The 26,189-nt window shown below is 38.3% G+C and overlaps 1 protein-coding gene across 3 annotated transcripts in view; it reads right to left on the minus strand.

Annotated features, from left to right (window-relative positions):
- Nucleotides 1-26,189, minus strand: part of LOC126470105 (glutamate receptor ionotropic, kainate 2-like) — a 522,028-nt gene that overhangs the window by 98,755 nt on the left and 397,084 nt on the right. For all 3 annotated transcript variants that reach the window (XM_050097682.1, XM_050097680.1, XM_050097681.1), the window contains exons 11-12: nt 10,538-10,622; nt 3,724-3,862 (exon numbers count right to left, since the gene is read on the minus strand). In XM_050097682.1, the coding sequence (XP_049953639.1) occupies nt 3,724-3,862; nt 10,538-10,622 (224 nt within the window). The remainder of the gene's footprint in view (nt 1-3,723; nt 3,863-10,537; nt 10,623-26,189) is intronic.

The following is a 26,189-nucleotide window of genomic DNA, read 5'->3' on the forward strand; positions in this document are numbered from 1 at the left end:
TGCGCCTCCTTCACCAAGGGCACTGGGGTGTGTCTCGCACAAAATCTCTGGTGCGCCATCATGTGTACTGGCCTGGCATCGACTCTGAAATAGCACACATGGTCACTGCCTGCGGCCCTTGTGCATCACAGGCCGCTGCCCCGAAGTCATCTTTGTCACCGTGGCCTTCGCCTAAGAAGCCCTGGGAGTGCATTCATGCTGACTTTGCGGGACCCTTTTTAGGTACTTATTGGCTCCTCGTAATTGACACCTACTCTAACTTTCCTTCCATTGTCTGCTGCACGTCGCCTACCACTGCGGCAACCACCAGTGCTCTCGCCCGCATTTTTTCTTTGGAAGGCCTCCCCTCTACTCTTGTTACACAATTTGCCTCTTCTGAATTTGCGGTTTTTTGTGCTCGTCACAGCGTTATGCATGTCACGGCCCCGCCGTTCCATCCACAATCCAACGGTGAGGCTGAACGACTGGTCTGCACATTTAAGGCTCAGATGCAGAAACTTCTGACTTCTTCTGCTGCTGATGATGCACTTCTCCAGTTTCTGGCATCTTACCGTTTCACCCCCATGGGCGACCACAGCCCTGCTGAGCTCTTACATGGCCGACAGCCCCGCACGCTACTTCATCTTCTGTGGCCTTCCACCTCACGGCCGCGAGTGCCTTCACTTGGCCGGTTCACCACCGACGACCTCATCTGGGTACAGGGATATGGCAGGCGGCCAAACTGGAGCCCGGGCTGCATCTTAAGACACCGCGGCAGACACCTGTATGAAATCCAGATGGACACGGGTGTTGCAGTGCGTCATTCGGACCAGCCTCGGCCTCGTGTGCCAGCAACACCTGTTCCGAATGCCGCTACTCCACCTTTGGCTCTACCTGACACTCAGGATCTTGGCATCTCTCAATACTCACAACGCAGCCCTCTCGCCATCATCGCGATGCCAGCACAAGAACGGACGCCACCAGGAGACGTGCCCATGCAGGAACTGGATGACCATCCTCTGTCAGATCAAATCTACTCACCTCCTCCTCCAACGGATGCTGACACATCGTCCATGTCTCCTGTCATATCAACTGGACTTGCTGCAATGGGCAGATTGGTGCATGGGGCCCCAGCAGATTCGACCCCTACGTCTCCTGTCATCTCGACCCGTTATCATTGGGGCCACTTCCGTCCGTACGGGAAGCCTCCTCCTCGAGACTTTTCGGCAAGTCAAACAACACCTATGGACATTAGCCATCTCCAGGACACCTCCATCAAGACCAGTGCAACAATTTCAAAGGGGGGAAAAGTGTTGTGACTCGCCGATCATTCAAAGAGCCACCGCGCAATTACGCGCGTCCTCTACGTGCGGCGCTGTCTGCCAGCCATGCAGCAGCTGCACCACCTAAGCAGCCAGCCGAGCAGCGGCCGCTAGACTGGGACTCAGTGCTCATTCGAATGCTAACGTGTACACATGTCTTGCTTGTCAACTTACTCTGTGACTTATATGTGTTGTGTCGTTCTGAAATATATGTGTTAAACTTGATGTTATAACAGAATGAAGTTAAGATTCATGGAACAGGGATGGAGATGGGTGTGATGCAGAGTTTAGTGCTGGCTGATGCCAGATTGAAGGATGCCTTGCTAGAACAAATTTCTACTGACACCCGTCCCTTACCCACCTCTACCCCTGCTCCGCGACTGTAAATTCATATATCCTGTTCCCACACCCTCTTCTCCTCTTCTTCACAGACCATGAAGTTTTTCAAATTTCCATTGTGTTTTCTCTATAAACCAGATAATAGAAAAGTGCAAAAAAAGTAATCTTCCAAAATAACTTTTGTGGATTATGAAAAGAACTTCAACTACATGGTGAGATGTAAGTTGTGTGAAATTTTAGGAGAGTTTCGCATTTTTTAGCGTTTATTAAGGTCAGTTCAGATTACTTATACAGATGAGAAGATAAAGATATGCGTTGGCCCAATCACTGTTACAGGAATGAGAAGAATCATACAAGGAATTAGACTAGGGTGTCTTTTATTGCCACATTATCCAACATATATATAAATGCCACTGTCAATAAAAGGCAAAAGAATGTGGAATATTCCTGCCCACTGAGATGTGAAGTATTTACCTCATTTCTTTTTGCAGATGGCCATGTTATGCTGGCAGATATGGAATTCAGGTACAACACACTGTACTATCCTTACATGTAGTAGCAAAGCAATATAAGTTAACCATATCCACAAAGAGAAACAAAGATATGACATTTTGTAGAAAGTAACACCTTAAAACTAAAATCATAATGAAGAACAGAATAGTGGAACAAATCCATATATTCAGTTACCTGGGCTGTGATAACTCTTTTGTTTATGACACTGATCTTGAAAATTAAACTTCCAAGATACTTACACATGTTGGTACTTTTTGGTTAAAGGAGACCATTCGCCGAAAAGCAGAAGAATTGAGTTGTCATTAGGTGCACACTTATCAACAACTCACTGCTTCTGATTTGTGGTGGGTGGTCTCCTCCAGGCTTCAGGCAATAAGTATTTACATTGTACAAGAACTTTTTTACAACATTTACAAATGTTGTTTATGATTAAGAGACTACTCCTGCATAAAACCAGGAAAGAAACAGTAGTTAAAATTTATAATACTATGGATGTTCTTTTATACCTCTGGATCCAAAGTAAGGATATTAACAAACAAACAGCTAAAGAGAAGTGAAGTGGCAGAAATGATACCTGTAGCAGGATACATATTAGAAGATCATAAGAGGAACAGTAAATTAAGAAAAGAGTGCTGTATTCTATGTATAATAGAGAAGTCCCAATAGTATAGAAAGGAATGGTATGACCATCTGCTACTTATGAATCAAAGCCAAATACCAATGAAAATCTATGAGTATAGACACAAGGGTAGAAGAAGGATTGGATGAGCATGAAGAACATGGTTTGATTAGTTTTAATTTCTTGATGTCAGAGCAGGCAAATATGTCTGCCCTGTAAATGTATGCAATCATGTATGAAAAAAACAATGAACAGAAAGCTAACACAGGTATCAGTGTATCAGTGTTTAAATGCCTTTTGATAACTCAGCATCTGTATATTCAGATTGTAAATAAGCTTAGTTCTATTTACAGTTTAATCTTCACAATATGTGGAGAAAAATATATATGAGAAATGCATAACAGTATGAAGTTGCATCATTTTAGAATTTATAGACATCTATTAACCTGCAGAGGGGTTTAAGAAAAAGCATAGTACACCATAAAGCGGTATGAGAATTCAGATTTAAGTGACATAAAGTTCTCATACCAAGTTGTAAAAAATTGTTGGTTAAAAGGTTCCTCATATATAATTTACACATTATGTACATAATAATGTATGCAATGTGCTTCATGTCTCAGCATTATATGTAAATATTCACACCAGTAATATGCAAAATGTTTGAATATAAGTATACTCTAATGTTCTCCTTAACTGTAACACAACACTGTATGATTCTGAATCAACTTTATAAATACAAGTATCTGCTTTGAAATAAATGTGAAGCAACAGGACCAAATAAAAACTTACCACATAGTTATTAAGAGGTTTTATTTCTATTGGCACATTGCTAACTAAGTGCATTTAGGATAACAATTATTTAGCTTTAACAGTTATGAAGAATCAAAAAAATGTAACTCTATGATACAAAAATAAGCAGACCACATTAGTAATTTACAAAAAAAATTTTACCTGCCCATTACAAAGAGCATAAGAGATACTCCTATGTAAGCTGCAAACATTACAATCCAAACATCCTTGGAGAAAGGATCCATAAATGAAAATAGCTTTGGTGCAGCCTTCATTGGTTTCTTGTACAGGATAGCAATACCTGGAAAAAGTATTTGTATTTAGAGAAACCAAAAAAAATTAAGTAAGCCTACTGTAAATTAAATTCTTCATTCATTCTGTATATTGTAGAAGTTGTTTATGGGTTATAGATTATTGAAACAAAAAACATTTAAAATCCTGACACTAGTCTCAACTGGAGAAGCAACTCATATTTTATTAATAGAGAGAGCATGGTTAAACATGCTCTTACATTCTCAGAAGAGCTAAAATTAACTCATATTTCTAAAAAAAAAAAAAAAAAAAAAAAAAAAAAAAAATTTATGGGTCAAATAAATTGCAAATACACATCACTTTTTCAGACTCTTCCTGGTATTATTGAATAATTAACTTGATTTCCACATATTTACATTCTTACTGTAATTCTTTAAGCTCCATGACCACTTCACCTATGCTAGTCCCAACATCATTTTTCCTGTAATGATGCAAGAAGCTAATAAAAATATAAATTATATGACAATGGATCCTTATGTTAAATTTGGAAGAATAATTTCATACTGGAAGTTTCTCCATGTGCTGCATGACTGTTTATTTGTTTAGAGAAAAGGACACTCCAGGTGCTCTTTAGAACTCTATTTTGTCTACTACCAGCTTTGTCTTTTATGTTAAGCCAATGTCAACTGGTTCCGAAACTGCCATAATTATGATTGATACACGCATGTACATAACCATACATGTACATAACTATACATCTACATAACTGAAGACAATGAAATGAGGCTTACATATGTATACTGCTGGAAAAAAATTAGTACACCTAGAAGGACGACATTGATTTTAATCCAATTATGGCATATGCCACATGGGGGTAGCAGATGTACTAATAATGATTTCAGCATTGTCTGCAAACAGATAGTGTAGTGGTATCTGTGTCCACCCTTCAATAGGGAATGCTCACAGCCAGAAGGGCCACTGTGGTGCAAATATGTGAAGCAAGCAGACAACAGTGTCACAGAGATGCACTCATGCTTCCTATGGCCAGCTGAGCAAGTTTGAAAGGGATCAAATTGTAGCCTTCCAAGAAGCAGGATGATCCTTTTATACAACTGCTACACAAGTTGGATGTGCTGTATCAGTTGCACAGCGATTCTTTTATCAGTGGTTATGTGAACATTCTCACAGCCATAGATGATGTTCTGGATATCCCCGCAGCACAGACATGTTTCCCGGGATCGTCATACTGTAGGGACAGCAGTAGCAGATCATAAAGCTATCATAGAACAGATAAGAGGGCTTTTGAGACCAGATGTGTCAATATGGACAGTTGAAAACCAATTATTAGAAGTTGGACAACAGGAACATTCATCTCTAGCACATCTACTGCTCACGCAACAGTGTTGATGTGCATGGCTTGACTGGTGCTGTCAGAGAATCATTTGGAAGATGGAATAGCATGGCATGGTTTTCAGCAATAAAAGCAGATTCTGCCTGCATAAAAGTGATAGTTATTTGTGCATATGACGTAAACCTGGTGAATGCTCACACACAGAGTGCATTCATCCAAGACAACTGGTCCCATCCTGGGCCTTATGTTTTGGGGTGCAATGAACTACACCTTTGGTGTTTCTGGAGGGGGCACTAATCATTGTTTGGGACATGCAGAATGTTGTTAGACCCATTCTTTTGTCATTATTGCAACAGGGAGGTGGTGTGTTGTTCTAATATGATAACACTCAGCCAAACACTGTGCATAAAACTCAAAATGCTCTGAAAACCATGCAGCAACTTTCCAGACCAGCATGATCTCCAGACTTGTCTCCAGTCAAGCATGTGTGGTATATGATGGGTTGAGAAGTGATTCATGCAACTCATCAGCCAACAACTCTTACCAAACTACACAAACAGATCGAGGAGGCAGGAAATAACACACCTCAGGACAGTATTCGCCATCTGTACAATGGACTGGATGCCAGGTCATTGCCTGCATTGCCACTCATGGAGGCTACACCACATACTAATATAGGTGTTTCAGCATGGGTAGATAGTTGGTAACTCAGCACCATTTGTGCTATTGATCTGCAAATGTAATCATTTCATGTACTCCATATGCACTATTGCAACAATAAAGTGTGAGTGAAATAGAAACCTCTAAAAATGTGTATTAATTTTTTTCCGGCAGTGCATATGTACAGATACATTATAAAACTTATAGTGGAGAAGTAATGACCAAAGCAAAAGTCTGGTATATTTAAAATCTTGCTTGTGTAATGTTATCGTGAGGTTATGGTTGTCTCAAGACTTTTTTAAGTCATTACATTATAATTATTCTTTGAGTTTATGAAGATTTATGTTCTGACATGTCTGAGAATTCTAGTTTGTATGTTTTGTAAGGAAGAGACTAGCAATATTTCTTTTAATAAAATTGTAACACAGTTGCAGTGGACCAGGCACCCATGTCAGGTGTAGAATTAGGTTTTTAGTGTGCAAAAATTGAACTACAGGGAACTTCAGGGGTTGTTAGCACAGCTTGGATACCAGTGTAGCTTGGATGTGTCATGGACTGCTTACAGAGTGAGTTTAGAAACATCTAAACACCATCTAGATACAATTATGAATTAGTGGAGTAACATCACAGAAATTATGAATAATAGGGTGGCAGATGTCCAAGAATCTCAAGCTTTTAAGTGTGCTCTGCTCATTAAGAGTGTTTTCTTTTGTATTTTTTAGGTCATCATAAATTTCTGTTTCTTAACAAAAGTCCATATCTACACCTTCATTTTCATCTTCATTTATGTATGCATATATATCATCATATTTATGACAGTTTCAGAACAATTTGATAATGGCTTAACATAGAAGTTGAAACTTGTTGTGGATTAAATAAAGTTCAACAAAGCAACTGGAATGGCCTTTTCATTAATTTCATATTAATCAATGAAAACAAAGTGTGGCTGTTCTACAATACATCAGTCACAGTTTTTTGTTTCAATGATGAGTATGCCACATTTGCAGTAATATAATTTTTGATAGAAGTTAGATCATTATACATTCACACTGCAGATTAATTTGTAATTATGGCCACATGTTGAGCACTATAAATTTTCAACATGTATCAATATTTACTACTTAATTTGAAACATGAATGTAAAATTACTCATCCTACTTCATAATGATTTATCATGCAAGTGAACCATGAAACATGAAGATAACTAACTAACTAACTAATTAATGTCTGCCATTAATAATGTGATACTCATTGTAAAACATTTATTGTGCCTCTGTAGTAGTGTAGTAGTGTCCCAGCTGTGCTACCAACCTTACAAGGCTGTTCACACCTAACAGCTACCCATCCAGAGTTGTTAACAAAGTATTTCAGGAACTTTGATGATGCATGAGCAAACTATCAGGGGAGCATCTTCAATTAAATCTAATATTATCTTAATCATCTCCATTTCACATAAAGTATAAGCAGATCAGAGAACTAAGCGTGATGGAAGTTTTTGCTAAATTAATATGTTGTCTTGAACTTTCTTTCCTGAATTTATTGTTCATGGTTAGATGACTTTCTGTTGTCCATAAGAACTTGAATACATTGCTTAATTATGCACAGGTATGGGCATAATATTTGTTGCGTATCTACGGAAATTGTGGAAAAAAGTGTTCTCCTAACACTGCATATAAATTTTTGCATTTCCTCACTTCTGTCTCCTGTGTATTCTAAACATACAATTATACATTCGATCATTTCTTGAAAAGTGGTAATTCATTAACTGTTAATACATTTCCATTCTAAAGTTTAAGACATTTGAAGCTGTAACCTTACTTCACTGACAAATTTCACTTCCTCCACCATCAGAAATTCCCTGCAAACAGTCAACAGAACTTAAAGCCATAGCAAATCCCCAAAACCAGTATTAAAGCATCCTCTTATACCCACACTGTGTACTAGAAAACAGTGGCATAGTGTACTATAATGATTTTCTGTATTTTCTGTTCCATTTACATGGTGTGTACTCCAAGACAAGCTTTATGCCCTCCACCTATAAAAATCTAAGTTGCAAAAGATATATATTGTAGGAAGTAATATGTTTGTGGCTCATTTTGTATTGTGAATCTCATAATTATTTGATTAAGGATCTCTGTAATGAACAACACCTATTGTGTAACATCTCTCCCTGTTTTTTTGTCCACATTTTGCTCCCACCATCTCTGCCCCTTACCTCCCAACCCCCCCCCCCTCCCCCCACGCACACACACACTGCCACTCCATATCCACAATTCCCCCTCCACTGCATAAATGTTTTCTGATGACTGCTCAAGTATTTATTCATCATTTTCTTGGTACATTAAATTTCATTCAATTTTGAATGATGCTACAGTAACCTTGTGGTCACTGATTCTTATCTGTGCATTATCTTAAACAAAACCCTTGTGAGTTGTGTGTCTCATTAACTACTCAAGATAATTGATAGAAAATATGTTTCGTGCAATGGCATAAGATTACTGGACCCCAGCTCTTGTTCTAATTAACTGCATCTTCCAGTACAGGCACAGCAGTTTTAAATCTCTTCTCATCCCTGTGGCATGATTAATTTAAGTACCTTAGATGATTTTCCAAGCTTTCTCTGAATATTTTTGCCAATCTGATACTTTTTAACAACTACCATTGGTGTAAAGACTATTTGACAGAATATAATTTTCACTGCAGTTTGATGTTAATTTTAATGAGCTAAAGTAATTCAAAAACCTTATACAAAATGATTCTGTGGTTTCCTAATACCTTCTTTTATTAATATTTCCTCTTTCTAACTTGCAATGATGTTTATTTCCTTTACAAAAATTACAAGAGGCCTGCTCATGGCCCTGTTTTCTCATACAGTTATATCCTGATGTGGTATACAGGGTAGTTTTTATACTCCAAAAACTCCATCATGTGATGCCAAATGTATTCTACCACTCAAGAAACTGCTTTCTGAATGTTGTGCACCTGACTACAATTCACCACATGATAGAATAGATGAAGAAATAAAGTTGCAACCAGGGTTATATATACAACTGATACAGCCTAAGGATTGAGACTTACAGTCTCCGCACCAAGGCAACAGGCATCACTGGTGTCATTATGAACAACAATTTTGCAGCTGTTGGCACCCACTGTGCTGAATACCTGCTGCAGAGCCTTCTCCACATATAAGATTAGATCCACTGACAGTCAGACTAACTTCATTGAAATTCTTTCTGACCTAGCTGCTACTTCCTCGAGGAACTAATTATCTGCCTCTGAAAATTATCTCCTGTCCTAAAAACTGAAGTGGCTCAGGCTTACTGAGTAGTAATTTCATTGAAGGACAACATTTCACTTTTTTTAAGGCAAATGGCAAGAGACATCCAACCAATACCCAAATTTGCCCTCTGCCTAGAAATCCGTGAACCCTCCACCTTCCGTGAATCACCCCTTGGGCGAGGACAAACTAGCAACATCAAACAAACCTGAAGGTTCAGTGGTGTCGGGGAACACTAGCAGTCTCAATGTACATTTCTCATTACACATTTTTATTTTCTTATCAGAAAAAATCTGAATCTGGCTTTGGCTGAAATGTGTTAATGTACATAATTTTTATAAGTCATGTATATCGTTGAAATGAAAATGCTGGTATGATTGAAGACTCCTATTTTGATTTTATCTTCCATTGTTGAGTATATATCTCTGTTTTCACCTTTTATAGTTATAAAGCTGCTAGCAATTCTTTATTCTTTAACTGTATTTGTAACCGAACTGATAGCCAATGTCTGTCTGTATAGTAAGTCTTCACCACTCTAGTAGATAACTTATTATTCTCTTAATTATTTTGAGACCTTTAGTTACCTCAGTTTGGAATTTTGTAAGTTATATTCTTCTTTACGCATATTTATGTTTACTTCAGTAGGCCTAGTGGTACCCCAGATTGTAACTTATCATTGTATGTGAAATAACAGTGTGTTTAGCAAACACAGTATAAATTTATTTCATGATATACCAGTGAGATACTTGCTGCAATCTTCTTGTGATTATTGCCAAGAGAGTTCTATGTGTTGAGCGAAAATTTTTCATAGCACTCTCATTCATATGACTGCCATAATGAGGCAGTATATCTGTGGAGTAGTAGTGGAGTTCAGTATTGACAGCTTATGTCATCCTGACAACTACATTAAGGATGAAATTTAGACATGTTCCAAATGAGCTGCAACAGCATAGAAAATCAATGTATAGTGGAATGAGAAAGGTAGTGGAAGGGCAATGTTTTACTAAGTGCTGCCTTAAATTGACACACCCATTAAACAAGAAATGACAGGATACGATGATAAATTACATTGGCAAAACACTATGAAATAGATGTACAGATTGAGGCAATCAGCTACACAGAAACATCACAAACAACAGATTAATCAACAAAAAAATGAAAATAAAAAATTTTGTTTGTCACTTTTATTTTTAGTCACTTCCCTTACTTGGATATACATTTTCCTTTTTGTAATAAGAAATCTAGAAATATTTCATTTGCTAGGTTGTCAGTCACATCTAACCAACCACTTTGTTTCCATTCAGATAACATATACTCTAATTCAGAACTGTTGATCCTCTCTCATCACTTGTGTCAGTATCTCATAGAGTGGCTGAAAGGTATCTGAAATAACATCATCACTGGCGTGAAACTTTATTTACAAATAAATCGCATACCTAAATTCATGAACGGCATAGTAAAATCCACAGCACTCTCCCGTTCAGCTGTAATTGTCAAGTCTGTGATAGCCAAATCTGCATTCTGTAATGTAAAAAATATAATGATATTACAAAGAAAAAAATAAAGTATAATCACAGATAGTGTGACATAAATGACTCATCATTATAAGAGTACAAAGACTAAAAAAATTATTGTAAAGTTGTGATATCCATTTTTTTTTACATGCACCAAGTTCCATATGACCAAACTGAGGAGCAAATCTCCAAGGTCATGGAAAGTGTCAGTATATGAAATTACAACATAGAAGTAATAACAGATAAAAATAAAATATTTATGAACCAAAAGAAGTCAATCCATAAGTTTAAGTAAATACAATCAACAATAGAACAAGAATCAGCTTAATTTTTCAAGGAACTCGTCAACAGAATAGAAGGGGTGATCCATGAGGAAACTCTTCAGTTATGATTTAAAAGGACATGGATTACTGCTAAGATTTTTGAATTCAAGCACCTTTCTGCACAGGAGTTAAGGAAGTCTGATCCAAATGCAGGTATGATTTCTGCCGAGTGTTAACTGAGTGAAAGCTGCTTATTCTTGGGGATAAGCAAATATTGTTAACAAGAAATGACAGTAAGAAATATATAAATATTGAGAGGCCAATGTCAAAATACCCGGATTTGTGAAGAGGGGTCGATAAGTGGTTCATGAACTTACACCCCTTATGGGTGGAACTGCCCGTTTCTGAGCCAAAAATGTCCTTTTGGAATGGGAAGAGTTACCCCAAAAAATAAGCAAAGTAGAATAATTTTTCTGCTGAAAAATCACTCAGTTCAGATACCGTTTGAATAATAAAAATGGCAGTACTGAGTCTTTGAACAAGATCCTGAGCAAGGGCTTTCCATGAGAGTTTACCATCTATCTGAACACCTAGAAATTTTAACTGTTCAGTTTCACCAATCATATGCCCACTCTGTGAAATTAAAACATCAGGTTTTGTTGAATTGTGTGTTAGAAACTGTAAAAACAGAGTCTTACTGTGATTTAGCATTTCTTTATTTTCTAAAAGCCATGAACTTATGTCATAAACTGCACTATTTGAAACTGGGTCAGTATTGCACACATCATCCTTTACTACCAAGCTAGTGTCATCAGTAAACAGAAATGTTTTAGAGTTACTCGTAATACTAGAGGGTAATCATTTACATAAATAAGGAACACTAGTGGCCACAACACTGATCCCTGGGGCACTTCCCACTTGACTTTATCCCACTCAGACCCCACATCACAGCCATTCTCAACATTGTGAATAATGACCTTTTGCTGTCTGTTGCTAAAGGAAGAGGTGAACCAATTGTGAGCTACTCCCCATATTCTGTAATGGTCCAACTTCTGGAGCAATATTTTGTGATCAACACAATCAAACACTTTAGTTAAATCAAAAAATATGCCTAACATTTGAAGCCTTTTGTTTAACCCATCCAGTACCTCACAGAGAAAAAAGAATATAACATTTTCAGATGTTAAACAACTTCTAAGGCTGAACTGTACTTATGATAACAAATTGTGTGATATACAATGATCAATTATCCTTACATACACAGCCTTTTTAATAACTTTAGCAAACAGTGATGGCATAGAAACAAGTCTAAAATTGACTAAATTATCCTTTTCTCACTTTCCATAAAGTGGCTTTACTACTGAGTGCTTTAATCATTCAGGAAAGTGACCATTACAAAAGGAAAAATTACAAATATGGCTAAATATGGGGATAACATGCACATCACAGTACTTTAATATTCTGCTAGGCACTCCATCATATTCATGAGAGTCCCTAGTCTTCAGAGATTTAATTATTGACTCAATCTCCATTTGTCTATATCGCAGATGAGTATTTCAGACATCAATCTCGAACAGGCATTTGCCAAGAAAGTTATATGATTCCCTATAGAAACTAATTTTTTATTTAATTCACCAGCAATGCTCAGAAAATGAATGTTAAATACCGTACATATATCTAATTTATCAGTAACAGAAATATTTTTACTGCAAACTGACTTGATATAGTCGACCTTGTGCTGCTGACCAGACACTTCCTTCACAACTGACCATATGGTTTTAATTTTAACCTGTGAATTAGCTACTCTATTTGCATACCATATACTCTTTGACTTGCTAATAACATTTTTAAGCACCTTGCAGTACTATTTGTAATGGGCTACTGTTGCTTGACTGTGACTGCTTCTAACATTTTGATAGAATTCCCACTTTGTTCTACATGATATCTTTATACCTCTAGTCAGCCACTTGGGCTGCCTATTACTACTGCTAGTATCCCATTTAGAACATTCTAATGGAAAGCAACTCTCAAAGAGCATGAGAAATGTAATAAGGAAAGCATTATATTTATCATCTATGTTATTGGCACTATAAACATCCTGCCACTCTTGTTCTCAACATTGTGAATAATGACCTTTTGCTGTCTGTTGCTAAAGGAAGAGGTGAACCAATTGTGAGCTACTCCCCATATTCCGTAATGGTCCAACTTCTGGAGCAATATTTTGTGATCAACACAATCAAACACTTTAGTTAAACCAAAAAATATGCCTAACATTTGAAGCCTTTTGTTTAACCCATCTGGTACCTCACAGTCGTTTAATGAACAAAGTAAGAGCATATGGACTATCAGACCAATTGTGTGATTGGATTGAGGAGTTCCTAGATAACAGGACGCAGCATGTCATTCTCAATGGAGAGAAGTCTTCCGAAGTAAGAGTGATTTCAGGTGTGCCGCAGGGGAGTGTCATAGGACCGTTGCTATTCACAATATACATAAATGACCTTGTGGATGACATTGGAAGTTCACTGAGGCTTTTTGCGGATGATGCTGTGGTGTATCGAGAGGTTGTAACAATGGAAAATTGTACTGAAATGCAGGAGGATCTGCAGCGAATTGACGCATGGTGCAGGGAATGGCAATTGAATCTCAATGTAGACAAGTGTAATGTGCTGCGAATACACAGAAAGATAGATCCTTTATCATTTAGCTACAAAATAGCAGGTCAGCAACTGGAAGCAGTTAATACCATAAATTATCTGGGAGTACGCATTAGGAGTGATTTAAAATGGAATGATCACATAATGTTGATCGTCGGTAAAGCAGATGCCAGACTGAGATTCATTGGAAGAATCCTAAGGAAATGCAATCCGAAAACAAAGGAAGTAGGTTACAGTACGCTTGTTCGCCCACTGCTTGAATACTGCTCAGCAGTGTGGGATCCGTACCAGATAGGGTTGATAGAAGATATAGAGAAGATCCAACGGAGAGCAGCGCGCTTCGTTACAGGATCATTTAGTAATCGTGAAAGCGTTACGGAGATGATAGATAAACTCCAGTGGAAGACTCTGCAGGAGAGACGCTCAGTAGCTCGGTATGGGCTTTTGTCAAAGTTTCGAGAACATACCTTCACCGAAGAGTCAAGCAGTATATTGCTCCCTCCTACATATATCTCGCGAAGAGACCATGAGGATAAAATCAGAGAGATTAGAGCCCACACAGAGGCGTACCGACAATCCTTCTTTCCACGAACAATACGAGACTGGAATAGAAGGGAGAACCGATAGAGGTACTCAAGGTACCCTCCCCCACACACCGTCAGGTGGCTTGCGGAGTATGGATGTAGATGTAGATGTAGATGTAACAAGGTTTGAAAAAACTCTCTATTCCTGTTGGATTAACTTTCCTACATAGTTTGTAATTATATGTGACATTTGTTTGAGTACAAAAGCCTTTTAGTGTTAAAATTTGTGCATCATGGTCTGAAAGGCCATTCACACTTTTACTAATAGAATGCCCATCTAGTAATGAAGAACGATTAAAAATATTGTCTATGGCTATGCTACTGTTCCCATGCACCCTAGTTGGAAAAAATACAGTCTGCTCCGGATCATATGCATTTAGGGTTTCTATCAACATTCTTTTTCTTGCACAAGCATATACAAAATTTATATTGAAGTCACCAAATATAACTAATTTCTGATAATTCCTACAAAGTGAATCAAGAACCCTCCCTAGCTTGAGCAGAAATTCTCTGAAGTCAGAGTTAGGGGACCTATGGACAACAACAATTAGAAGTTTTCGACTGCCCCTGCACAACATTCAAATATCTGTTCAGTGCAGTCCTGTGATACATGTTTTTTTACGTACAAAGCCATTCCCCCAGTCTGCAAGGAACTCTTACACTTTAATATCACTTACTTTTCAGGCATCACTCAATATTTATTTTGATGTTATTTAATTTTTATTTCTGTGCTGTGTTCACTTCTGAGCCTGGTGTGATACAAAGCAGGGCAATGGGTTTCCTCCTAAGACCTGTATGTTTGATATTAGTATTTGTGATGGTGAGTACCTCACATAACATATGTCATTGGAATGTTAATTACATTTTGCTTTTAAAATAAAGGTTTGCAATGTTAATATTAATGGAAGGAGTAACAGTAAAAAACCAACACATAGTTGAGGTGCTGAGCAGCCAATAAGCCCACATATATGACGGGAAGTGTTTCAAAGCTTTCCAATAGTGCCCTTCCTCAGAGCCTGCTAGTACAGGGTATACATACACACAAACATACAGATGCATAGCTTTATTATCATGCCCTAGTAAATTATACGAATAGGTGGGAGAGAAGGTATTGAAACCATAGGGGAATTTGGATACAGTGTGTTTGCCTTGGGTCCAGATGATAAAGTTATCATTGATGAACCTGAACCAGAATGGCTAGGATGGTTTCCTCTAGACAGTCCATAAACAGTTAGGCACAAGATGATACCTTGGTGGTGCCCATGGCCATGTCACAGATTTGCATGTATATCTTCCACTCAATGGAGAAGAAGCAATAGCTCAGGAAATAATAGGTCAAATCTATAAGGAATAGAGTGGTGGATTTGGAGCTGGAAGGATATTGGTAGAGGTAGTGCTCAATACTGTAAAGCTGTGGGCAAGGGAGATATTGGCATATAAGGAGGTGTCATCAACAGTGTTGTAATGAGATGGGGGTGGTTGATAGGGAATGAAGGAAGGGGTTTGTGTTCTCAATATGGGAAGCTAAGGTTAGGATTGAAGTCAACCAGAGCCAAGATTCATCTCATTGTGGTGCAGTGATAACTAAATGATCTGGGGATGATTATCCAATTAAATGATGAAGTAAGTAATTTGTGTGTGCGTGTGTGTGTGTGTGTGTGTGTGTACAAATACATGTACTTGTTTGCTAACTGATGGAAAAGTCAAATCTGAAAGCTGAGCTACTGTGTACAATACTTACTGAAATGTCTAACCACTGCAAAACTCCACTTTTCCCCAACAAATCAAGGAGATTCTTATGAGGATGGAAATCTCAAGAAGTGGTATTCAAATGAAATTCAACATTAATCCAGATGAGAATGGCAGCATAGTGGCCACTTAAGGCAAATTATTAAAGAGATGGATGTTCTTCCAAAGGAAAGGAGACCCACTACAACTTGTAGAATTTTGCAAGGTAATGGGAAAAAGAAGGGAGACAAGTTACTTGCATTTATAATAGATGAGTTGAAGAAAAGAATCAGCAAGTTGAAAAATGACAAAGCATCTACAGAAAATAGAAGTATGGCAGAGGTGTTGAAAGAAGGAAATGCACTATATTATATATTACACAAGGTGATTCAAAAGTAGCTGTAGACATTTTTTGGGCATAATATATGCATAAAAATAAGAATAAAATGTTAATAAAGTTTTGTCTGAAATTGCTTTATTTCCAAGATTATTTCCAAGATATGCAGTATAGTAGAGCATCACAAACAATACAAAATTAAATCTTCTCTGAAAGCAATGACATGAAGGGACAAAAAATTCTACATTACTATGTACTGAACATTTACCTCATAACATCTTCAAAATGATATCCATGAAGATGAATACAGTGATGTGCTCAACGTCTTACCACTCTCAGTGTGTTGTAGGCTCTGTTCACCCAATTTTCCACACAGCTGCACAGACTTTTTTTATTCACTGCTGTAGTTGTGCTATATTGTCATTTGAGACATCATACAGGAGCTCACTGATATGGCCACAAATGCACATGACTAAAGGCTTAATATCTGGAGAGCTGGTGGGCCAAGCAACTGGTCCTGCATGAACTATCCACTTATTGGGACAAGTAAAAGTGTGACACTCCCTTTCCTCCTGACTGAAATGTGCAGGCGCACCATCATGCATACACCATAAGTTGGGTTGTGTAGCAAATGGGACATCATGAAGCAGACCATACAATTCATCATCCAAAAACTGTCTATACCCCCCCACCAGTCAGGCATTGTGGGATAACATGCATTCTGAGTAACTAATTGTCTACTATAGCACACTAAATGTTCATTTTAAAATGATGTTGATATCGTCATAGTGTAATAATGTGAAGATTCTTATATTCCCACACGTCACATATGAATGTTAGAAGCATTCACAATATCCACACAGATAAAGAGGCTCTCATCCATAAATAGTACCTGACAACCAAACAGTGGATCAGCAGCATAACACATGAGTAATCACTGACAGAAATTCTGACATCTAGGGTAGTCTACAGGTGTCAGAGCATGTACCTTCTGTGTGTAAAATTGGTGGAATTGCTGTCTCCTGAGCTGGTGTCATACCATTGGTTGAGGAACCTTTACAGTGGCACGTATAAAGCAGGTACTTACGGCCATTCTTCATCTAGCATATCCAGCATGTTCTCAACACCCACCCCATCCAGTTGAGGACAAACAAACAGTGGCACACTACAAATGCCATAGTCCCATAAATGCCTGTACACAGCTGTGGAATTCGTATGGTTTGGTACTTTTCTATTTAAAAACTTTTCCATATATCATCATCTTGCTGTTTGTGCATTGCCTTCTGTTGCAAAATAAAGGAGATGCCTATCCATATATTCACTGTCTGAGTATGCCATTGAGGCCATTGTATTATATTCAATGACTGCTGTCTGTGAAATACTAACAGAATGACTGTATATAGAAAGTCTGGTGCTGCTAAACTACAACAGCAGCATACAGTACAGTGTATCACACTGAAGTCAACTAAACAATGTCATTTCATGCTAGAATCAACTGAGCAGTGTAGAGAGGCTGTAAAAAGCAGCATCAGTTGATGTGCAGGCATAACATGACATGGCAAAAGCTTGTACCGGCCCATGAAGTAATCCCTACCACAACTGACATTATGCATCATATGCCAGAAATAAAGCAATTTTAGACAAAAATTTATTTAATATTTTAGTCTTCTTTTGATGCATACATTACACCCACAAAGTGTGTAAAGTTGCTCTTGAATCATCCTGTATACAAGATCTTGGGCGCAGAGGAAATGTTTAAAGTGTGGAAAGACTCTAGAATATATACAACCCATAAAAAAAGTCCAAAAGATAGACCACATTTACTGAAGTATATTCCTCCTTAGCATGTTATCTGTGGTGTGTATTCAATGGATGCAAAGCAAGTACTGCTTAAATGGCATAACTTGGAAAGAATGGCAAAACTAATAGAAGTATTAAAGCTGGAAAGAATTCCTCTCATGGGTTAACAAATGTGATATTCTACAATGTTTTTGGATTAGTGCTGTAAGTTTTTCATGATTCACTGCAAAATTTATAACTTTGCACTCACTATGAGTTATGATTCCCTGAACGGGCTGTAAAACAGTGGCTGGAGATCCAAGACCCACTGCCCCACTTCAACCACCATGTCCCACATTGTGACTGCTGTGGACCTTGGTGAGAGGCTACAACAACTAAACTGTAATTCCTTTTATGGAGCTATGGTACTTGTGGTTAAGGTAAATTACTAATTGCACATGTGGTATATAGTGTTATGGGATCTCAACTGCATAAACAATCTTAACAGGTTATAATAACCATGGTATAGGTATGCTGCTGTTGGCAGGAACATAAGTAACATAGCTTGTTGTATATGATACCAGTGAGTGGCAAAATCAAGGAAACTGAAGCAGGGCAGTGCAAGTTTAAATGTGGGACTCAGCTGCACAACTTTGCTGACACTGTTTCCATGAGGAAAAGAACATAATACAGTTGGGTAGATCTACAACTGAATCACCTGCACTGAAGAGCCAAAGAAACTGGTACAGCTACCTAATATCAGGTAGGGACCCCATGAGCATGCAGAAGTGCCTCAACACTATAACACATGGACTTGACTAATGTCTGAAATAGTGCTGGAGGGAACTGACACTATGCAGCTTGAATGGCTGTCCATAAATCCATAAGAGAACAAGGGGGTGAACATCTCTTCTCAACAGCATGTTGCAATGCATCCCAGATATGCTTAATAATGTTCACGTCTGGGGAGGTTGGTGACCAGCAGAAGTGTTCAGACTCAGAATAGTGTTCCGGATCCTGGAGTCACCCTATAGCAATTCTGGACATCTGGGGTGTCACATTGTCCAGGTGGAACTGCCCAAGTCCGTCAGAATACACGATGGACATTAATGGATACAGGTGATCAGGCAGGATGCATACATATATGTCAGAGTCATAACTAGACACATCAGGGGTCCCATATCACTTCAACTGCACATGCCCCACACCATTACAGAGCATCCACCAGCTTGTACAGTATCCTGCTGACATGCAGGGTCCGTAGATTCATGAGGTTGTCTCCATACCCACACACATTCATCCACTCGATACAACTTGAAATGAGACTTGTTCCACAAGGCAGTATGTTTCCAGTTATCAACAGTCCACCGTCAGTGTTGACAGGCCCAAACAAGGTGTAAAGTTTTGTGTCAGCAGTCATCAAGAGTACATGAGAGGGCCTTCAGCTCCAAAACCCATATCAATGATGTTTCATTCAATGGTTCACACATTGACACTTGTTGACTGCCCAGCACTGAAACCTGCAGCAATTTGCAGAATGGTTGCACTTCTGTCATGTTCAATGATTCTCTTGAGTCATTGTTGGTCCCATTGTTGTAGGATCTTTTTCTGGCTGCAGCAATGTCAGAGATTTGATATTCTACTGGATTCTCTATATTCACAGTACACTCGTGAAATGGTTGAATGGGAAAATCCTCACTTTATCACTACCTTGGAGATACTGTGCCCCATCGCTCATGCACCGACTATAACACCAAATTCAAACTCACTTAAATTAAAAATTGATAACCTGCCATTGTAGCAGCAGTAAACAATCCAACAACTGTGCCAGATGCTTGTTGTCTTCTATAGGCATTAACGACCAAAGTGCCATATTCTGTCTGTTTACATATCGCTGTATTTCAATACGCATGCCTGTATCAGTTCCTTTGGCACTTCAGTATATGTCAGGATGTTATATATGCTAAATTTAAATAAATACAACTGTGTTGAACTCATGCTTCTGCTCAGTGAATATGATAAAGAGTTGAAATATCATTTAGTAGTATATCACAGTCAAATGGTTTGACTTTTCAAGAAAATTATACTACACCATGTTGATTTGAAAATATGGTGTAAGATGTCAGTTTAAATTTTGTTCTACACCGCTTTGAATATATTTTACTTCTCACTGATGTCTTATGTGATATATTTCAACCACTAACTTATGACATTGGCTAATGTATAACAAAATTAATAAATTTAAACACTTGTTGAAAATCAAATGTGACAGATGTGAAAGGATATTTGAAGGAGTGATTCAGGGCCAACATTGGATGAACCAGTAGGAAAATATCTTAGGAATAACACTGCAGTTAAGTTGGAAATAAACTTTGGAAGAACCTCCTGTAAAATGTTCTACACAGTGATGTGGCAGTTAGAAGATCAATTTAGTAACTTGGACTGTTCATTATTTTTGGAACTTTTAAACATACATAATTTTGATCACTGCAAAAATGTTATTCTGAATGCATATTACAAATGCTCAAAGTCTGCAATGGATCACTTTTCAGTTCTTTCTATCTAAGACCATAGCTGTTGGTTGTGTATATTTCTGGAGAAATGTGTCATAAATGTGTGATTTGTTGAAATTTATTACCAGATGGGCTCCAGACTGCATGCTGTGAAATTTTGAAACTCTTTGAACTTATTTTGACTATCCTTGGACCTAGTCCCTCATCTGAGAGAAGCCTTTCAACCAGAAAAAGATAAAAGCTATATATGTACTTCACACTCTCAGTAACAGCTCACAAACTTAGCTCTGTTACTAACTCTAAAGGATCTCCTGTGGCAACTGAGGTCCAAGTTTTACAACCCAGTGAGCGACAATGTTGCCAAAAATGTAACTTCATATTATAAAATGGTATTTTATTCTATTAGAACTGCTTACCAGAATGAAAAGTTCAGTGCATGCCACCATAAGTTATATAAAATATACTCCATTGTGGAGTTAAGGTAGTTGTAAAAACTATTGATCACAATTTGTGGCACTACTAGACAGACATCTGTGGATAAATACTGATATCTGGGAGTTATAAATAGGTTAAGAGAAAGTCTTGGATGGGATACAATGTGGAAGGAATAAGAGTTAGCACTCACCTTATAGATAATGCACTGACTGGCTGATTGGCATATAAACCAGACTGAAACGTTGCTAAGCTCTCAGGAAATGTCCTTCTTCAGAACTAACTAATACAGAACACACTAAACATGCACATATATAGACTGTTCTGACTGACATCACTGTCCTGGCACTGCAGCTTAGTAACTACTCTGGGTGATGAGGGTAGATTTTTGGTAGGATATTCCTATTTAAGGGCATGATAAGGAGTAATTGGAGCCCTGATTTAAAGCCACTTACCTTGATTCAAAAAGGTGTCCACTATACAGCAATAGACATTTTCAATAACATACCAGCAGCCATAAAAAGCTTAACCAATAATTAAGTTCAGTTTGAGAAGAGTCTGAAAGATTTATTGGTGGCCACCATCTTCTACTCCATTGATGAATTTCCTAGTAGAACTGACCGATTTGCCTGTGTTATTAAAAAAAAAACACATATTGTGAATACTATGTACAACCAGACTACTGTATTTTTTATCAATTCCACTTCTACAAGGGCAATTTCATTTGAGATCTGTGAGAGGTACATAAGCATATTTGTTCTTATTTTGTAAATATTTATTGTGTGTTCTTATTTGTGGATTTGTTCCACATCCCAGAGGATCTCCTAACTATGGATCAATTGGAATGAAAAGTGCATCTTCTAATCTAATCTCTGGTTAAGTTGTTCAAGACCTATGTGATATTGAGTGACAAGAAGAGTAGTGACACAACCTCGTTCGTAGTGCTGGTAATTTTGTTGATATAGAAGGAACAGAAATGCAAGAGACATGTTTCTGGACTAGCTGGACAGGACACTTATAGTCTGTAAAGTTTCCAGAAAGGCTATGACTATTACTGGATAATTTTTACCCATTTGTCCAAATGTTATAGGGGAAGGGCAGTTTAATGTGGGACAGGTGACAGCTGCCCAACTCTACATCTAAATACACTGAAGTGCAAAGAATCTGGTATAGGCATGCATATTCAAATACAGAGATACGTAAACAGGCAAAGACAGCACTGTGGTTGGCAACACTTACACAGGGTGGTCCATTGATAGTGACCGAGCCAAATATCTCACGAAATAAGCATCAAATGAAAAAACTACAAAGAATGAAACTTGTCTAGTTAGAAGGGGGAAACCTGATGGTACTATGGTTGGCCCACTAGATGGCACTACCATATGTCAAAAGGATAACAACTGCATTTTTTAAAAATAGGAACCCCCTTTTTTTATTACATATTCGTGTAGTACATAAGGAGATATGAATGTTTCAGTTGGACCGCTTTTTTTGTTTTGTGATACATGGCGATGTAATAGTCACAAACGTATAAGTATGTGGTATCATGTAACATTCCACCAGTGTGGACGGTATTTTCTTCGTGACACATTACCCATGTTAAATAAAATGGACCATTTACCAATTGCGGAAAAGGTCAATATCGTGTTGATGTATGGCTATTGCGATCGAAATGCCCAACGGGCATGTGCTATGTATGCTACTCGGTATCCTGGACAACATCATCCAAGTGTCCAGACCGTTCGCTGCATAGTTACGTTATGTAAGGAAACAGGAAGTGTTCAGCCACATATGAAATGTCAACCACGACCTGCAACAAATGATGATGCTGAATTAGGTGTTTTAGCTGCTGTTGCGGCTAATCTGCACATGAGACGCAGACAAATTGTGTGATAATCGAGAATCTCAAAAACGTTGCTGTGAGAATGCTACATCAACATCGATTGCACCCGTACCATATTTCTATGCACCAGCAATTGCATGGGAATGACTTTGAATGTTGTGTACAGTTCTGCCACTGGGCACAAGAGAAATTACAGGACGATGACAGATTTTTGGCATGCATTCTATTTAGCGACAAAGCTTTATTCAGCAACAGTGGTAACGAAAACCGGCATAATATGCACTATTGGGCAACAGAAAATCCACGATGGCTGCGACAAGTGGAACATCAGCGACCTTGGCAGGTTAATGTATGGTGCGGCATTATGGGAGGAAGGATAATTGGCCCCCATTTTATCAATGGCAATCTAAATGGTGCAATGTATGCTGATTTCCTACGTAATATTCTACCAATGTTACTACAAGATGTTTGACTGCATGACAGAATGGTGATGTATTTCCAACATGATAGATATCCGGCACATAGATCACGTTCAGTTGAAGCGGTATTGAATAGCAAATTTCATGACAAGTGGATTGGTCGTCGAAGCACCATACCATGGCCCGAATGTTCACCGGATCTGACGTCCCCAGATTTCTTTCTGCGGGTAAAGTTGAAGGATATTTGCTATCGTGATCCACTGACAATGCCTGACAACATGCATCAGTGCATTGTCAATGCATGTGCAAACATTACAGAAGGTGAACCACTCGCTGTTGAGAGAAATGTCGTTACACGTATTGCCAAATGCATTGAGTTTGACGGACATCATTTTGAGCATTTATTGCATTAATGTGGTATTTACAGGTAATCACACTGTAATAGCATGCGTTCTCAGAAATGATAAGTTCACAAAGGTACATGTATGACATTTGAACAACCAAAATAAAATGTTCAAATATACCTACATTCTGTATTTTAATTTAAAAAACCTACCTGTTACCAACTGTTCATCTAAAATTGTGAGCAATATGTTTGTGACTATTATAGCACCATCTATCACAAAGCAAAAGAAGTGGTCCAACAAAAACATTCATATTTCTTTACGTACTACATGTATATGTAATACAAAATGGGGGTTCCTATTTAAAGAAATGCAGTTGATATCTGTTTGACCTTTGGCAGCGCCATCTAGTGGGCCAACCATAGTGCCATCTGGTTTCCCCCTTCAAGCTAGACAGGTTTCGTTATTTTTAGTTTTTTGTTTGACGCTTATTTCATGATATATGTGGCCCAGTCATGATCAATGGACCACCCTGTACAAGACAAATGTCAGGCCATCAACAAGTGTCAGTGTGCGAACCATTCAATATAACTTCATCGATATTGGCTTTTGGAGCCAAAGGCCCACTCGTGTACCCTTGATGACTGTATGGCACAAAGCTTGACCCCTTGTCTGGGCCCATCAACGCAGACATTGGACTGTTGATGACTTGAAACATGTTGCCTGGTAAGATGAGTCTCATTTCCAATTGCATCAAGTGAATGGATATGTATGGGTATGGAGAAAACCTCATGAATTCATGGAACTAGCATGTCAGCATGGGACTGTTCAAGCTGGCGGTGGCTTTGTAATGGTGTGGGGCATGTGCAGTTGGAATTATATGGGACCTCTGATATGTCTAGATATGACTCTGATGGATGATACATACGTAAGCATCCTGACAGATCACCTTCATCAATTCATGTCCATTGTGAGTTCCGACAGACTTGGGCAATTCTAGCAGGACAATGCAGCACTCCACATGTCCAGAATGGCTGCAGGAAGACTCTTCTGAATTTAAACACTTCTGCTGGCCACCAAACTACCCAGACATGAATGTTATTGAGCATATGTGGGATGCCTTGCAACATGCTATTCAGAAGAGATCTCCACCGCTCATACTCTTATGGATTTATGGACAGCGCTTCAGGATACATGGTGTCAGTTCCCTCCAGAACTACTTCAGAATTAATCAAGTCAATGCCACAATGTGTTGGGGCACTTCTGCATGCTCACAGGGGCTCTACACGATATTAGGCAGGTGCACCAGTTTCTTTGGCTCTTCAGTGTATATACTCACCATGCTACGTTTTGGCATTTGGCAGACGGTAGGCCCTACCTCTCCCACAGCTATAAATTCCACCTACCCTCTTCCATTTTAGAATAGTGCATGAAAAAAACAGCTGCCAATAAGCTTTTGTATGAGCTCTAATTTCTCTGATTTTATCACTGTGGTCATTTCAAGAGATAGAGGATGGATTGCTGCATGATGTGTGATACCTTAACTTCATCTTGCAGTTTGCAATGCAGAGATCAAACACATTAACAGCTAGGAATATGTCCTAGTACACACTTTGTTTCAAATTGATGCCATTACAGAATACTTACATTTTGGAACCCCTTCCAGTGTTCGAGGTGTAAAGATAAAATACCATCATTCCTTATTGCTAAGTCTAGTCTGCAAAAAAGGCACATGGAAAGTCCAAGAATGCATTCATATCTGTATTCCAGTGTTTCAAAGTTGAATGTATGTGCGTTCATTGAATATGAATTTCAGCTGATGGGTATCTCCTTATTTCACAGCTTGTCACTCCTTAGAGTAAAAGCCATCACATCTTGCATGCTTGCTAAAGAAATAATTTATTTGGTCTGCTAAAGAAAGAATTTGTTTGTTCTAGCATACAGAAAGTCTGTCAAAGCTTTGTTTGTCAGTATAATGCTTGCCAATGCAACAATACAAGATGTCACATTTTGGCTATTACTTGATGTGTTTGTTCTGTGAACCTCCATCTTGAAGATGTGCATATTGACAACTTCAGTTGATTCCCACTATCTGATGAACATGTTTACTTTTTGACAGTAGTCAACAGATTTTCATGTTGACCTCACTACCTTCTGATGGAAGACACCACAGAATAAACAGCTGACAACCATTTCTTTCCCAGGTGGATTACTTGGTTTGATGCACGAACTTGCAACACGTCTGATGAAGACTGACAGTTTGATTCATTCCTGTTTATAGGTCTAGTGGCAATATATGGTATAACTCGGATAGGAACAAAGGCCTAGCACATAGCCAATGATTTAGTAGAACACTTACACTACCGACTAAATACTACTTTCAGATGCTACGCTCTCAACCACTGGACAGAAAAGTTAGCCCTTGTCTTACTGGGCTTGCAAAGTGTTCTAAAGCACTCCTCAATGTAATGACCACTGAATTTGCCTATGGATAAGCACTACAGTTGTGTGGATAAAAAAGAAAGTTTAGCAATAGGATTTTTATCTATCACTTACTACTTGTGTCACCTCAGGCAATGTTTCATAATGTGTTTGGAATCCGCATTAAACTATATATCTCCCTATAACCAACTGGGTAAGTCCATTTGAAAGTCACAGGAAGGAAATGGCATAGC

Source organism: Schistocerca serialis, chromosome 3 (assembly GCF_023864345.2).
Source record: "Schistocerca serialis cubense isolate TAMUIC-IGC-003099 chromosome 3, iqSchSeri2.2, whole genome shotgun sequence".
NCBI lineage: Eukaryota > Metazoa > Arthropoda > Insecta > Orthoptera > Acrididae > Schistocerca > Schistocerca serialis.